This window comes from Centrocercus urophasianus, unplaced genomic scaffold (assembly GCF_019232065.1).
Source record: "Centrocercus urophasianus isolate 14NV4802_14NV808 unplaced genomic scaffold, USGS_Curo_1.0 seq_15, whole genome shotgun sequence".
NCBI lineage: Eukaryota > Metazoa > Chordata > Aves > Galliformes > Phasianidae > Centrocercus > Centrocercus urophasianus.
The window spans coordinates 22,940,350-22,954,359 of record NW_024884697.1 but is presented as its reverse complement, the minus strand read 5'-3'; the positions used below and the strand labels follow the sequence as shown (position 1 = coordinate 22,954,359).

Genomic DNA, 14,010 nt, shown 5'->3' with positions numbered 1-14,010 from the left:
GAGCAGCTGCATGCTTAGGGAAGCCTTATTACATCTATACTTTTTCAAGTTATAGAAGTGAAAGGAAAACTGAGTTTGTAAATATGACACTAAAGCATTAAATAAAATTATCTGGTGTGCGGCATTAAAGCATAAGTTCTCGTTCTTGCCTCTGGCTGTCTTTGTCTTCTTCTAAGCATGCTTTCTACTTGGCAGCAGGGATTCTGTTTGTACAGCATGCATCCAAAACTATGAAAACAGCCTTACTGTTAAGCCCGGCTCTTCAGACTGAACTCTATAAGGATGTGCTCCAGCTCTCATTCCTTTCGGTTCGGAAATTTGAAAGAGTGCAGCACGCGTGTGCGTGTTTTAAAGCGGATCCGAAGGCTTCTGTGCGCAGTGCCCGCTCTGTCCCGCCGTCGATGGCACGGGCGCAGGTGTGCAGCCGCCTCCCCGCGGCGCCCCGTCCCCGCCGCGCCGCAGACAGGGCAGGAGGCCCCGGTTGGATGGGCGGTGTCTCCCCGAGGGGCTTCTGCGGCACAGCGGCAGGGCCGGGCAGGAAGAGCGCTGCCCAGGGGAGCCGGGGCGGGGAGCGCGGGCAGCGGGTGCCGGGCGCGGCGGAGGAGGAGGCGGAGGAGGCAGAGCGCGGGCCGGCGCCGCAACCCTCCCGCTTTTGAACCTGGGCAAAGCAGAGGCGGGGAGAGGGGCAGGGGAAGGAGGCAGGCAATGACATCAGAGCGGCCCGAGCGGATAAGGTGGGAGAGCCGCGGGAGTGGAGCAGCCGAGCCGGGCGTGAGCGATTAGCGGCCGCCGCCGTCCGCGCCGCGCAACGCAACGCAGCGCAGCGCAACGCCGGGCACCATGCAGAGGTCTCCCCTGGAGAAGGCGAACATCTTCTCCAAACTTTTCTTCAGGTGGGAGCCCCGGCGCGGCGGGACACGTGCGGCGCGGGGCTGCCCGGGGCTCGGCTCCCTTCCCTTGCTCCCCGTTCCCCGCCCTCCCTTCCCCTGCGCTCCCTGCCTTCCCCTCCCGTCCGGCGGCCGACTGCTCCGCGGGGTGCGCGGTGGGAGCCGCGGCCGAACGACGGGATCCTATCTCTTCTCTTGCATGTTGTTGTCGCGGGGTTTTAGCACCGAGCGGTCTCGATCTGTCAGGTGTCATAAGCCCTCACCTGCCCCGGACAAATTAATTTATGGCATAATTTGAGCAACCTTTGGTAAATTACTCAACGAGGCGATCTGTTATTTCATCCTAAACGGTGAGAACACGGGAAGGGCAGGGGGCGGCGGGGAGCGCTCCCGGAGCGAGCGTTCCCCCGTGGCTCCTCGGGCTTCAGCGTTTGCTCGGCGTGCGACCGCAAGACGCGATCTTACTGGAGGGAGTTCTCTGTGAGCCTTGAGAGCCTTCTCTTACTAGTTCTGTCCCTGGCGCCTTTTCTTTCGCACAACAACAAATAAAAAGAGAAGGAGCCAATGCCAACACCGGTGCACAGCGCTCTCTAAGTCGGTATAGAAGCCTGAACGCGCTCTACCTGACATTGTTCGAGGTAACGCTGCCAGCTGGAATGAGCAAACAATCCGGCTGGCAGCAGCCCACTTGCCGTCAGTTTTGCCCTTTTCCTAAGGAGCTGCTTTCCTCTTTTGTTCCTTGGGGGTCTTTCACACAGCACTGACGGGTGGGAGGAAATGTTAAAAGCGTGAGCACGGGACTGAAATGGGAACACGTGGTATGAAACCATAACATTGGCCGAGTAACCGAGGGCTGTTAGCTCACTTTCTAAAGCTTTTGGGATAGCTTTCCCCTTCAGCAGGTTGCCTTGGGCTTTTCTTCTTCTTCTTCTTCTTCTTCTTCTTCTTCTTCTTCTTTTCGTTTAAAAAAAGTTTCTTAAAGGAAGTTCCCTTAGAGAATTGCTGTTTTGCCAGCCTCCCCCACTTTGAGCTCTGTTGTTCATCTTTAACTAGGTGCGATTGCAGGGTAGAACCCCGAACATACACGGTTTCTGAGGCTTTATAACCCTCCAGGCAAAGGTGAGGACCCCAGGGAAGTCTGATACAGATGCTGCAGTGAGTGCAGCTGTACCTGCCTTCAGATGCTTTTAGATCCAGAAAATGTGGATGATGGGAATAACCCCATATAAATTAATCCATAGAATAAGCGTCAGTTAGTTCTTCCCTCAAGTACTAAGATACAAATCTGAGGGAGAGAAGACTACATAATGACTTCAGTGCTCATGGAGCCACTTGTTGTATTTCATTTTATTTCTTTGTAAAGTTTTTGTCAGGGTTCTCCGCTAGAACCTGGGAAGGCATCTAGGAAAGATTCCAATGTGATAAAGTAAATGTATTTCTGATTCCGACCTTAGTTAATGTTTCCATGGCTGAAACCAGATGCAGCTTGTGCTCAGGAAGTGCATAATTAACCATTCTGGGATCCGATCTGATGTCTTTTAAAATCTGAGTCTTCAAGTCGATTAAATGCCGTTTAAATCTTACGTCTCACGGAGGAGATGTGGTACTGCACCAACTATCTTACTGTAAACAAAGTGATAATAACTAATATATGAAGTAAAAGAGATAATTGTCAGCAAAATTGACAACACCAGATAAACTTATTTACAAAACTTTGCAATAACTATATGTCACAGAAATCTGTGGAAGTACATATTCAGTTCACTGGGTGAGAACAGCTAAAAGTGTAACAGTGTAAAGAGTCATACATTCTGAATGATGTGTGTCTATTAATTACAAAGTGTTCTGCTTACTTGCATTTTGACAAGTGCACTGCAAATGCCTTTGTTTCTTATGAACATTACTTGAAAGATTTGAAAAAATCACAGAAGCAAAAACCAAAAGGTAAGAAAAAGTATTACAGCCAAACTGGCAGAAAGTATGTCTTTCTTTTAAAAATAATTAAAGAAATCATTGTGTCTTTTAAAGTCACGCATTATTTATAGCTATGGCACACATTAGTTTGTTTCAAAATGCTTCAGTCCTCAAGGACTCCAGCAGTTCTTGTCTCATCAGGGGTAGATCCATATCAATACTAAACACTATTAAAAGGTAAACTATCACAGAGCAAAAATGCAACAAGGTGTAATAATTTCATACTGCTTGGAAATATATTTTCTGTAATGAGCTTTACAAAGTCAGAGCATTTGCTACATATCAATATCAACTGTTTCCAGTCCACTCAACTGGAAACACCCACAATGCAGTGATTAATGTGTTAGATTGGAACAAGGCTTTCTAGGATGTCAGAATATTTTATCAGCATTTTAACGGAATGTACACACATCAATGGTTTATTAAATTGATGCTATTCAGTAAAGAACTTCAAGGCATGCCTACACTTTAGTATGTGCTTTAGTTCCATGAAAGAGTGAGACAGAACCCAAAGGGCATTGTATCTGGAAGAAGTAGCCAATTATTTCTTTGGTGTGTATGGAGAAAGATGGCTTTTTCCAGTAACGGAACAATATTTTTTTTCAAATACAACATAGATGATGAATGCTTTAGTGCAGTAACTTCTCTGGTCAGTTCTCATGGAGTTACTTGAGAAGCACCAAGCTGGTTATAATACAGTTGAGTTGAAGGTTACAAAAGTGTGTAAGTATTATTCTGAAGCTCTTGTGGATAAATATGATGTTTTTAAATATTTATTTAATATTCATGAGATTAAATCAACTTCTTGATACTGACATCTATAAACGTGTTGACAAGGTTTTATTGCTCCAACACATATCCTGTATCTGCAGTAGAGGGATAGGGCTGAAGGTGGTGATGTTAGAATGGAGGGACTTGCTCTTAAGGGGATAACTGGAACATTTCAGTGTTGTTTGTAGTTGGTTTATTTCTTTTTTCTTCTTGTTATGCCAACAAGTGAGAAGCTATTATGCGTGTACAAGGAGTAATGACTTAGGGAAATGTTGCCACTTTGTTGGACTTTCAAGGTTCTGTGGGCTGAAAGGGCAACAAAAGAGAATTGCTTAGGGTGACAATGATAGAAAGTATTTAGGCACAACCATCAACTTCATCCTAAAATGTGAAGGGTTTCTGCTTTAGAAAGTGAGTTTTGATGGTTCAGAAATGAAGTGTGAACGCAAGTGGTTTGAGATCTTCCATCAGTATGACACAAAACACTGGATATTGGCTGCTCAAGGTTTCGGGGTTTCCTTTTGATTACTTTTCCATATGACATGTTTGGAGTTTATTTATGTCTTTTATTGGAAACCACTGGGAAGACATTTATGTGTGCGCTGGCAACTTCTTGTCTTCTTGTCTTGTCTAAAGCAAAGAGACTTTTCTACAGAAGCATGCAGATGGTGATATGCCTCTGTGCATGTTCCTTGTGAAGCTTCCTTCATGTGTTTGTAACAAAGCTGTGTGTGTTATAGGATTTTGCAGGGTCAAGGCCATACCTTTGGTAGCAAACAAGGCAGAGTACTTTGCTGCCACTTGTTTTTTATTGTAGATAAACAGAGGTCAGGAAGAATCATTATGGTTTAATGAACGCAGGTATAATTAATTTATAGGTGGGTATAGGCATCACAGGGTTATCACTGGATTTTCAGAACTTTGGGGCAGTGTGTTTTTTTTTTTTTTCCAAGTTCAAAAGTTCAGAGAGGCAGTCATTACGCTCTCATGCAACTCTAGGCAGACACTTTAGCTTTTCTACATGCCATATATGACAACTGTCTTGTCTGGACTGAATAGTTCAGTGCCTGTTTCACTGTTAAATCCAGATAAGCCATTCAAATGAAGCCATCTGCATGCTCTCTTCTCATGAGCTCAGCCCAGCAGCCCTACTCTAGATGCTTTTTCTTCCCAAACCATAGAAGGATTGACCTGCGACCTGTTCATATGGTTAGCTATCCAGCGATTCCTACAACCAAGAACAGTGGTATGATGAGAATATATGCTGAATTCCTTCTTCCACTGTATGTATGCTAAGAGGGATAGAAAATGGAATTGCATGCTATGTATCCTTCCCTCTTTTGTTTTCTGGGAGGTAGGATTAGTTACCAGTGTATGGACAGTGTCTGTCCAAACTCTTCAAGTTGCTTTAGTTTTCTCCCTGGCTCAGTTAAAGCATTGTGGCTCTTGTGGGTAAGAAATTTATTTGCATGTAAGTCCTGATTCCTCTTCTAAGGGCACTCCTTATGAAGCTGAAGTCTGTTGGAAGCCTTCAGGGTGGGTAAAAGCATCCAGGACTGAAGTTTTGAAAGTTGTTGACTCATGAGCTATAGTCATGATTATTCTTTGTTTTCAGCTTGATTCACTGTTAATACTTTATTTTATTTTGTTCTATTTTATTTATTGTTTTCTTCAATGGCATGCTTTCAAGTGTAACATTTGGTGGTGCCTTTACCAAAATAGTTTCTGGTTGAAGAAGGCATTCTCATGAGAATTAGTTTGAATTCTTTCGCATAAAGAACTAAGGCTAGGCCACGTGTGTGCAACCTGTTAGTTTCATGTTTTTGTTGTCTTCTTTTTTTATACATTAATAAGTAATATAAAAATTATTAAAGAATTGTTGTTAGTATGTATTAACTATATCATATATTTTATGTGTGAACCAAGACAATTTGTCTTCACTCCATGTGGTCCAGGCCACGCTGGTTGTTTGGACACCTATAGGCTAGACCTACTGCAGTAAGTATTCTTTCCAGTGAGGCTGGTATATAAATAGTGGCTTAAAAATGGAACCTGCTCTATCCTTGAGTAAGGTATTTTAGCATTGTGTTTAGAAAAAAAAGAAGGTACTTGAGTTTTTGATTTCTGAATAGTGATGAATTTATGTACTTATTTTCCTGGAAAATTGTGGGGTTTTTTATGCATGTTTGTCCTCAAAACTTACCCTGAAACTGTCTTGAATTCCCAAATTCATGGCAGTGGATTTTGCTCTGGAGGGCAAGTATCTTACATCCAGCAAATATTTGGAACATGTCCTATAAATGCATAAATTTAGCATCTTGGCTATTTCTTTTCTGAGAGCCTGTGTGAATCGTCAGCTAGGGGCAGATAAATTGAATTGCTCAGTATGATGTTTCAGTTGCTGTGACAGCTTGCTTAGGCATGTGTGCAAGGCAGATTTCTTAGTCTGTATTCCTAAGGCCCTTTGTGGATTTAGTCCTGAGGACCTGACTTTTGGTAATCCCAGGTAATTCCAAATCCTATCTGCTAAAGAATATCAGGCATAGATGTAGCTGCTACACATGTGTAGGTCACTCCAAAAGTAATGCCTCCTATTTATTTCCATGGAAATTACAAGTTATACAGAGAGGATAATAACACCATTACACCATTTGGTACAGCAAACTCCCAGCTACAAAACACTATTTTTCAGCATGGTCACCATCATTAGTTATGCATTTTCACCAGCATTGATCAAGAAAGAGCCTTTATGCCACGCTCATAGCAATCTGCACTAGTGGAGGGGACCCACTGTCTCTATTGCCACTTCTGAAATGCACCACCCACTACCTCAGTGTGCTGACATCCACTATTTGGTCTCCAGAAATGTTCAGCAAATATCAGTGAATGTCAGTGGATGCAATTGTTTCCTCATGGGGGAATTCAGTGACACACCTCTGTCTCATACGCCCTTCCATGTCAGATGCCATTCTGTCAGACTGCTTCTCTGCTACCATCTGTCACACAGCAACAAAATGTAATGGTATGTTGTTGGGAAGGCTGTTTAGCTTTCTGCTCTACTGCTCTACCACCAACATCTGCCTCTGAGTTGTGGGCCAACATAATAACATAGGAGGCATTACTTTCAGAGCAGCCCTCTTTGTTATGATTCTGCAGTGCTGATCATTTGTCTATAGCCACAGATGTTCCTTTGGGACATGCTCAGCAGCCCACCCTTCAGACCTCTATGAAACAAGTGAGCTTTCAGGACTTCTGAAGGTCAGCCCCAAAGGTTCACCATGCCTACAAGTTTGGAGGCTCTTTAGGAAGTCTGAGTATAAAAGGTGAAAAGAATTAGAGAAAGAATGCTGACTCTCCTAGTATCTGAAGTATCACATTATGCCTTCTAAATTAAGTAAGAAAGGGCGAGCCTGTGTTGTATGAGCAAGAACTTCTGGGCTGCGTTTATGTTTCACTAGGTCTCATGCAAACAAAAGGATCCCCATGAGCATTTTCACAGCCAGCTTGGGGCTAAACCAAAACTGTGTCAGGAAGCTTCCAAAATTAGGAGAAATTAAATAGACTTTTAAGATAATTTTTGGGAATAGTTGTTTTTTTTTTTCTTTGAAACCAGAACCTTACTGCTGTTCAGATATGGGCAAGCATCCCTTCCTTTGGGGTTGCTCCTAGAAGGCAGTACTCGGGTGATCTCTGCAGAACTGGCTCCTTGAATCTGGGGGCAAGGTTGTGCCTTAGGAGAAAATCCCAGATGACAGATGGGAAAGGTACTTGGTTTCAGGTATTTTCTCATGCTGTGTTTTAATGTTGTTACTTACCTTTTTATAAACTTGTCTCAACTTTCAAAATAAAGAATGTGAGCCTATATTGTATTGGAGCCAATCTGATCTTTCGTATTTACTTCTTTCAACTTAACACAGTTTAAGGTTAATCTTTGAAATCTGTGATGCTTTTATTTCTCTGGAGGTAATGAATACAAAACAAAACAAAAACCAATATAACATCAGTGTTGCTTTGCTCAGAGCCCAAGATTTTAGAAATTGGAAGACGTGAGGCATTTTCTCGTTAACTTTCAGGAGTCAGACTGATGACCAGCAGCATCAAATACCAGGATGCAGAGAAGATGACAAAAAGCAAGCAGCCCTGTGCATTAATTACTTATTGTTATAGTGTCAGTTTACCTTTTGATTCTTAGTATTTATATTAAGTAGATAATTTCCTCCCATTTCCTTGCTCAAACTGCCACAGATCTGTTCAGTTTGTGAAGATATTTACCTCTGATAAGATCCCAGTTGCTGCCACTGGAACAAATGACACATTTGAGAAGAGTTGCAGCATGTTATGTGCAGCTGTGCATTAATTTGTTATGAAATATATCTGAAAATGCATGGCTAAGATAGTGGAGTAGCATACTGAGTGAAGGTAGTTGGTGTCACATCTGTGATCATCTTCAAGTTCAGCTCGGCAACAGTTTTGCTGATACAAACTCTTGTGCCCATTTTAAGTGTCTTTAAAAGAGCAGGAAAAACTGTCTTCTGCTGTGGCACATATAACAGAGAAAGAATAAAGATGAAACATTCTCTTCCAGCCTGTCCTACTGTACATACATGTTGCATATCCATTTAGAACCCATCATTACTACTGTCGTATTCGATAGTTCTTTTACTAAAAATAGCTGTTATAGTAGTTCTGCAAGCTGAAATACTTTGGCCACCTTACTGAATGTAAGGAAATATATTGCATTTCTGCAAGAAGTTTGAGTATTTAAAAAAGAAGAAAAAGTGGAAACGAGTACTATCTGTATGTAGCTTTTTTACCTTCTTTATCTTCTTTTGAAGCTCTTCAACAATTAGATGTCAATATTATTCTCAGAACATTGCATTTGTTTCTTTTTTAAAAGAAAAAGTGCTGAAGGTGTTATATATACTCTGAAAGCTATTCCAGCAGGGTACCTGTCGTTTGAAGCAAAATCAGCCAACCTCAGCCGCACTGCACTGAGAGCAACCAGGCCCTGGGGGTTAGGCTGTGGTGCCTGACAGCTGTGAGGCTGTGCCACCCATTAGTGAGGGCCATGCAGAACTAGAACCACTTTGCTTGGCTTAATTGCAGGAAGCTCTCAGAAGAGGTTTGGTGGTGCAAATGCATTTCAGGCATGGCAGAACTGTCACCTCCAGTATCACATAAGCTACAATTTGCAGTTTGTTCTGCTGCTGCAGCAATGGGCATCTACTGGGAGAGGACTGGAGTGTGAGGCTCTCATGGCATCTGGTCTAGTTTGGATTTTGAGGGGTGCCTGAGGTCTGTGTGGTGCCTTAATCTTTTCCTACTGTCAGTGGGAACTAGTGGTCCTAAAAACACACTGTAAAACTTGGGCTCCAAAGCATCCAAATCATGGATTGATTTTTTTTTCCCCCTAAAACTGTTAAAAGAAGGGATAAGATAGAGGCACTGTCCTTGCTTCATCTTCACCAAGGTTTGGGCTCTTTCCCTTAGGAGCTACAGGCATGATTTCCAGTTGTGTAATACCTCAGGAGGGAAAGAAGTGCAGCCATGTCTGCCTCTGTGCAGCTCAGTAGATATATCACTGTGTTGTGCACGTGGTTCCTCCCCAGGCATCTGCTCTGCTGGGCAGGCCTCAGCAGCATGGACTGGCCATTCTGGAGCAGCGGTACCTCAGGGTTAGAGAGGGTCTGCTGTCCCTGGGGAGCTCCTGTGCCTGGGAGGAAGATCTGGATGGTTGGCTTAGCAACACAGAGGCTCTTTCTGTCTTTGGTGACACGCAAAGCAGCCTAAAGGGAGAGTCAAATCCTATTGACTAGTCAACAGTGTGTATTAATTCTCTCTGGGAAGCCAAAGACATCTGTCCTTCCTGTACAGTTTGTTTGAGTGAAGTGAGACTGCTAGAGAAATAAATAGCTGTAAAAAGAAATGTATTATATACTTCTAAGGTGTATGGTAAAGAGATGGTTGTTAGAAATATAACTAAAGAGAAGTTCAAACATTGTGTGTATGATATTTATGTATCAAATGCGTAAGATTTTTTTTTGCTACCAGGCAATTGATATGGAGGAACTTGTTTTTCTTTCTTTCTTCTTTCCTACTGTACACCCTTGAAACTTGTCCCCTGCTGGGTTTTGTGTGTGTGTACCCATAATAACATTCCTAGTAAGTGGCAAAACTCTGACAGCACTACAGGTTTCTCTGTGAAAGAGTTCATTAAATGCCAGCCAGTAATCCGATGGCATTTGCTAACATAATGCTGTAAAGCCAATCTGTCTCCCTTCCTTCTTGCTTTCTTGCTTTCTTCCTTTCAAAAGAAATTTTGCATTCTTAGTATACATGAAAAGAAAAAGCTTGGAATTAATGCTGGCAAATAATTTCTATTAAGCCTAAAAATAGAAGAGGCATATTGACAAACTCTGATTCGGCTGTTTTAGCTAATGCAATGAAACATGGATAACTACAGATGACATTGCTGGTTAAAATAAATGTGCAACCATTTTACATTTCAAAACTTTGCTAGAAATCCAGAGCATAATGGTAAACTGGATGCTATTTGAATCTCCAAAAAATGTGTTTGTAGAAGATATTCGTGTATGTTCTTTTTCATTAAATATATACAGTCTGATATGGTTCTTGACACAACCAGACAAATACCACACAACAGCTAGATCCTTCCAGTACCACCACTCAGACCTGAAGCACATGGCTTGGCTCACAGGTCTGTTCAAGTGGGACGTCCCAGTAGGACCAGGTCAGGTGGGAGGTGAACACTGATGTGCAAACCTTGCCAAAGACTGTGGTAGAAACCTGACTGCGGAGCGGAATATCCCTGGAGGGAGACAGTACCACTCCTTTAGCTGCTTAGAGGAATTTGTTTGCTGTAGATACAGCTGCTCTGATGAGTAGACTTATGAGGACAAGGACTGCACTAGGTTTGATTCAGACTTGTTGACTTTGGAGAAGAGGTTGACTTCGGGGCATATGATTTAGATTGCACTGATAAGTAGAGCCAGTAAAACACCAAGAAGAACAAGAGACGTCCTTAGGAGTACAATAGGCTTGCTAAATATGCCACCACCCTCAAATGATAGTACAGCCACTCTGCTTACTAATTGCAGTCACATTTTGTTACTTCAAGCAATGGAAAAATGCCAAAGGTAGATGATAATCAAAAGTATAAACAAAATAAATGTGTGGAGAAAAGCAGGGCAATGGAAAATGTTTTCCCAAAATCTGCAAGGTTGGGAAATGTAAAGCATTTCTTTTTTGTCAAGACAAGTTGGGAATCACTTATTGCAGTCTCAAAGTATTATTGAGGAGGTCAGCAAGGATATTCCTTAACTACTGTGTTGAGAATTAAAAAGATTGCTTTGGAAGTATTGCATTAGCTGCAGTACTGGTTTAGAGTGTCATAACTCATCTGTTTTGTGATTACTGAAATATCTGCATATACAGAGTTTCTGATGAAGACAGTCAATGAGAGTGCTGTGCTTGAGGAGATTAGCCATTCCTGCACCTGATGTGCACAAAGTCCATAGCAACTGGTCCTTTCTGCTGTCTTGTACATGATTTATCACATGCAGTAGCCACCAAAGACTTTCATATAACAGTGTTATTTTGAATTCAGAAGTGCTTTTTCTGATCCATCTTCTTATGTCCCTGCAAATATTGGCCCCTATTTCCAGCATCGGTGAAGCTTATGGATCCTTTACCAATGACTACAAAGTAGATTCTCACAGCTTGCTTTGCTACAGCATACTGTGAATTGCTTGGTACTTCTCAGATAAAGTGATGTCGAAGACAGAATTGAGCCCAAATGATTTATGTGAAACCACAGTATGATTACAGAAAGGAAGGATAATTTTCCAGCTCCTTAAGACATACTCCCTTTGCAGTGAATGTAATATAGCTTTTCACTTGGGAAATACCTTTGCATTATACTGGATTACGAGGATTATAGACTTGTGTCTCATAATCTTAATAACTTTGTTAAATGAACATTAGTATGGACGTGGTAGATATTTGCAAATACAGAACAAAGGTCTCAGTGCCCTGCTTGTTGTCTGACTAAATGGGAAGACTGGGGCATAATCATACCCCCAAACTAATTAAATGCAACAATTATGCAATTATTCTTTTAATGTTGGGTTTGTCACTATAGTTTAATAAATACGATGTAAAGCTGCATTGTATTATATCATATTGTGTGTACATATATGTGTACAAATATGTATAATTTGGGTGCGTTGGACAAAATAATCACACAGAATAGTGCAGTTCTACCATTAATCCCAGAAACTAGTCATCATTATTTTATTTTTTACTTTAGATGGACAAAACCAATTTTGAAAAAGGGCTACAGACAACGACTGGAACTGTCAGATATTTATCAAATTCCTTCTGCAGACTCTGCTGACAATCTTTCTGAGAAACTAGAAAGGTATGAAAAGTTTCCGGGATACCTTTGTTTCAAGGATCTCATTTTGATATTCTTTTTCAGTGGGGTGTAACTCTGAAATTGTGCTGCATCTAGAACTATTTCATATAAACACAAGGGCTTCAATCCAGTCTCTCTCTCGAAATGTGTGGTGCAGGTTTTTGCTGGTTCTTGGGGCAGCTCCCATCTGCATGATTACAACAATGCTGCTAAACTGAAGTGTAGGGTGACGTACATATTCAAAACTGGTGGAAAGTATTGGTAGCATAGGTGTACTTAATTTGTTTTCATACTTATAAATGGAATATTCTGGTTATTAAATATTCTCTTGAAAAATGAAGGAAAGTGTGAGCTGATTAAGTTCTTAGGAGTGCTTAAATCTGTGGGCTGAGTTTTGATTAAACATATGCTTTTAATATATAGCACTTCTTCTGATTGATGATCAATTATTAAATAAAAAATTAATGCTCTGCAGTAGAAAACTCACATTTTTTACGCTTTGCTGGTATTTTCTTTTTGCAGATTGGAAGAGCTCCAAAGCATTTATTTGCCTATTATTTGTGTGTTGGTCTTAAGTACACCAGGTTTCTTTAAAACATACAGTGTGACCTTTTCATGAATTAATTCCCTGCAGAGTGATGTATGGCTGTGTATTTAGAACTGCCAAATATGTGGCTGAACTACATTTGAACTTTTATTGATCTATCAAGTCAATGAAGATCGGGTCTTTGGGGTCTTTGAAAAGCTTTGTTTCTTTAGTCACCTAGGCTAAATCTCCTTGGATATTCTTGAGCAAATTGAAGTATGCCAGAGCCATAGACCCGTGTATTTGCTCACACTACTTAATGGCCTTGTTTTTCGGTTCCTTTTCAGAGAGTGGGACAGAGAGCTGGCAACTTCAAAGAAAAAACCCAAACTTATTAATGCTCTTCGACGATGCTTCTTCTGGAAATTTATGTTCTATGGAATATTATTATATTTAGGGGTAAGATTTATTCTTATTTCTTGTGAACTTTCAGTGTTCTGTAAAAGGATGTAGGTCATAAAGATTGCTAAATTAATACAGAATCTTGTGAATAACTACAAGTTTTTCTTTGTGGATTGCTTAGAAAGATAATAAATCTGGAGAGATAAGCAGGGACCTTCTTAAGCAATTTATTTTCTGACCATGTGTTGATATCTTTAAAGCATACCTATTGCTAAGTGTAAGCATATGTTTTCTCAAGTAAAGATAGGGAACTGATGAATTAAAGTAATTATTTCTCATGTAAAAATTTTTAAGACATTTCCCAATGAATTTTCAGTAGAGAATTTCATGTGCACTCACAAAAAAGGACAGTGAAATCTAACACGATTTTGGTCAGTATTACCAAAGGGATTAATAAAGTTGTCATTATTAGTGGCAACAATTCTGCATAAATGAATATGTAAAATATGCGTGGAGTTTGGTGCTCCAAAGTATATGAAGAGGAGCTTGATGTTAAAATCTAAACTGTTTGTGTTTACCAGTTTTGCCATGTTGTGATTATCCTGACATGAAATTCCATCTGTTTGAAAACTCTGCCACTGGAGTTCTGATCTGTGAAAATAAATTATTGGTAGTGGTGTCTTCCTGGATATGCTGCATATCCAGTCTGTAAATTTGAAAACTACTCTTAACCAATATGTGCATTAAATATGTGTGTAATTTTCAATTTTCTGTGATTTAATAGTGATATATCTGCTTCTGTGTTCAAAATATTGTCATATCAGAAACTGTAGATGTAATAGCCTGGATAGTTCCAACTGTACTCATGTAGTACTCATGATGTGCTCATGTAATCAGTATTCTCAATTTTAGACAGACCTCTAGGCCAGAGTTTTATTTTGGATAGGTTGATACAGAAAGGAATTAATTCTATCTCATTAGTGTTGAGTGTGATATAATTTAGCTGTATTTTC

The 14,010-nt window shown here is 40.9% G+C and overlaps 1 protein-coding gene across 1 annotated transcript in view; it reads left to right on the top strand.

Annotated features, from left to right (window-relative positions):
• The first annotated feature begins 775 nt into the window (after positions 1-775).
• CFTR (CF transmembrane conductance regulator) overlaps positions 776-14,010 on the top strand; it is an 81,383-nt gene continuing 68,148 nt past the window's right edge. The window contains exons 1-3 of the mRNA XM_042815365.1: positions 776-893; positions 11,962-12,072; positions 12,943-13,054. Coding sequence (XP_042671299.1) covers positions 841-893; positions 11,962-12,072; positions 12,943-13,054 — 276 coding nt within the window. The 5' untranslated portion in view covers positions 776-840. The remainder of the gene's footprint in view (positions 894-11,961; positions 12,073-12,942; positions 13,055-14,010) is intronic.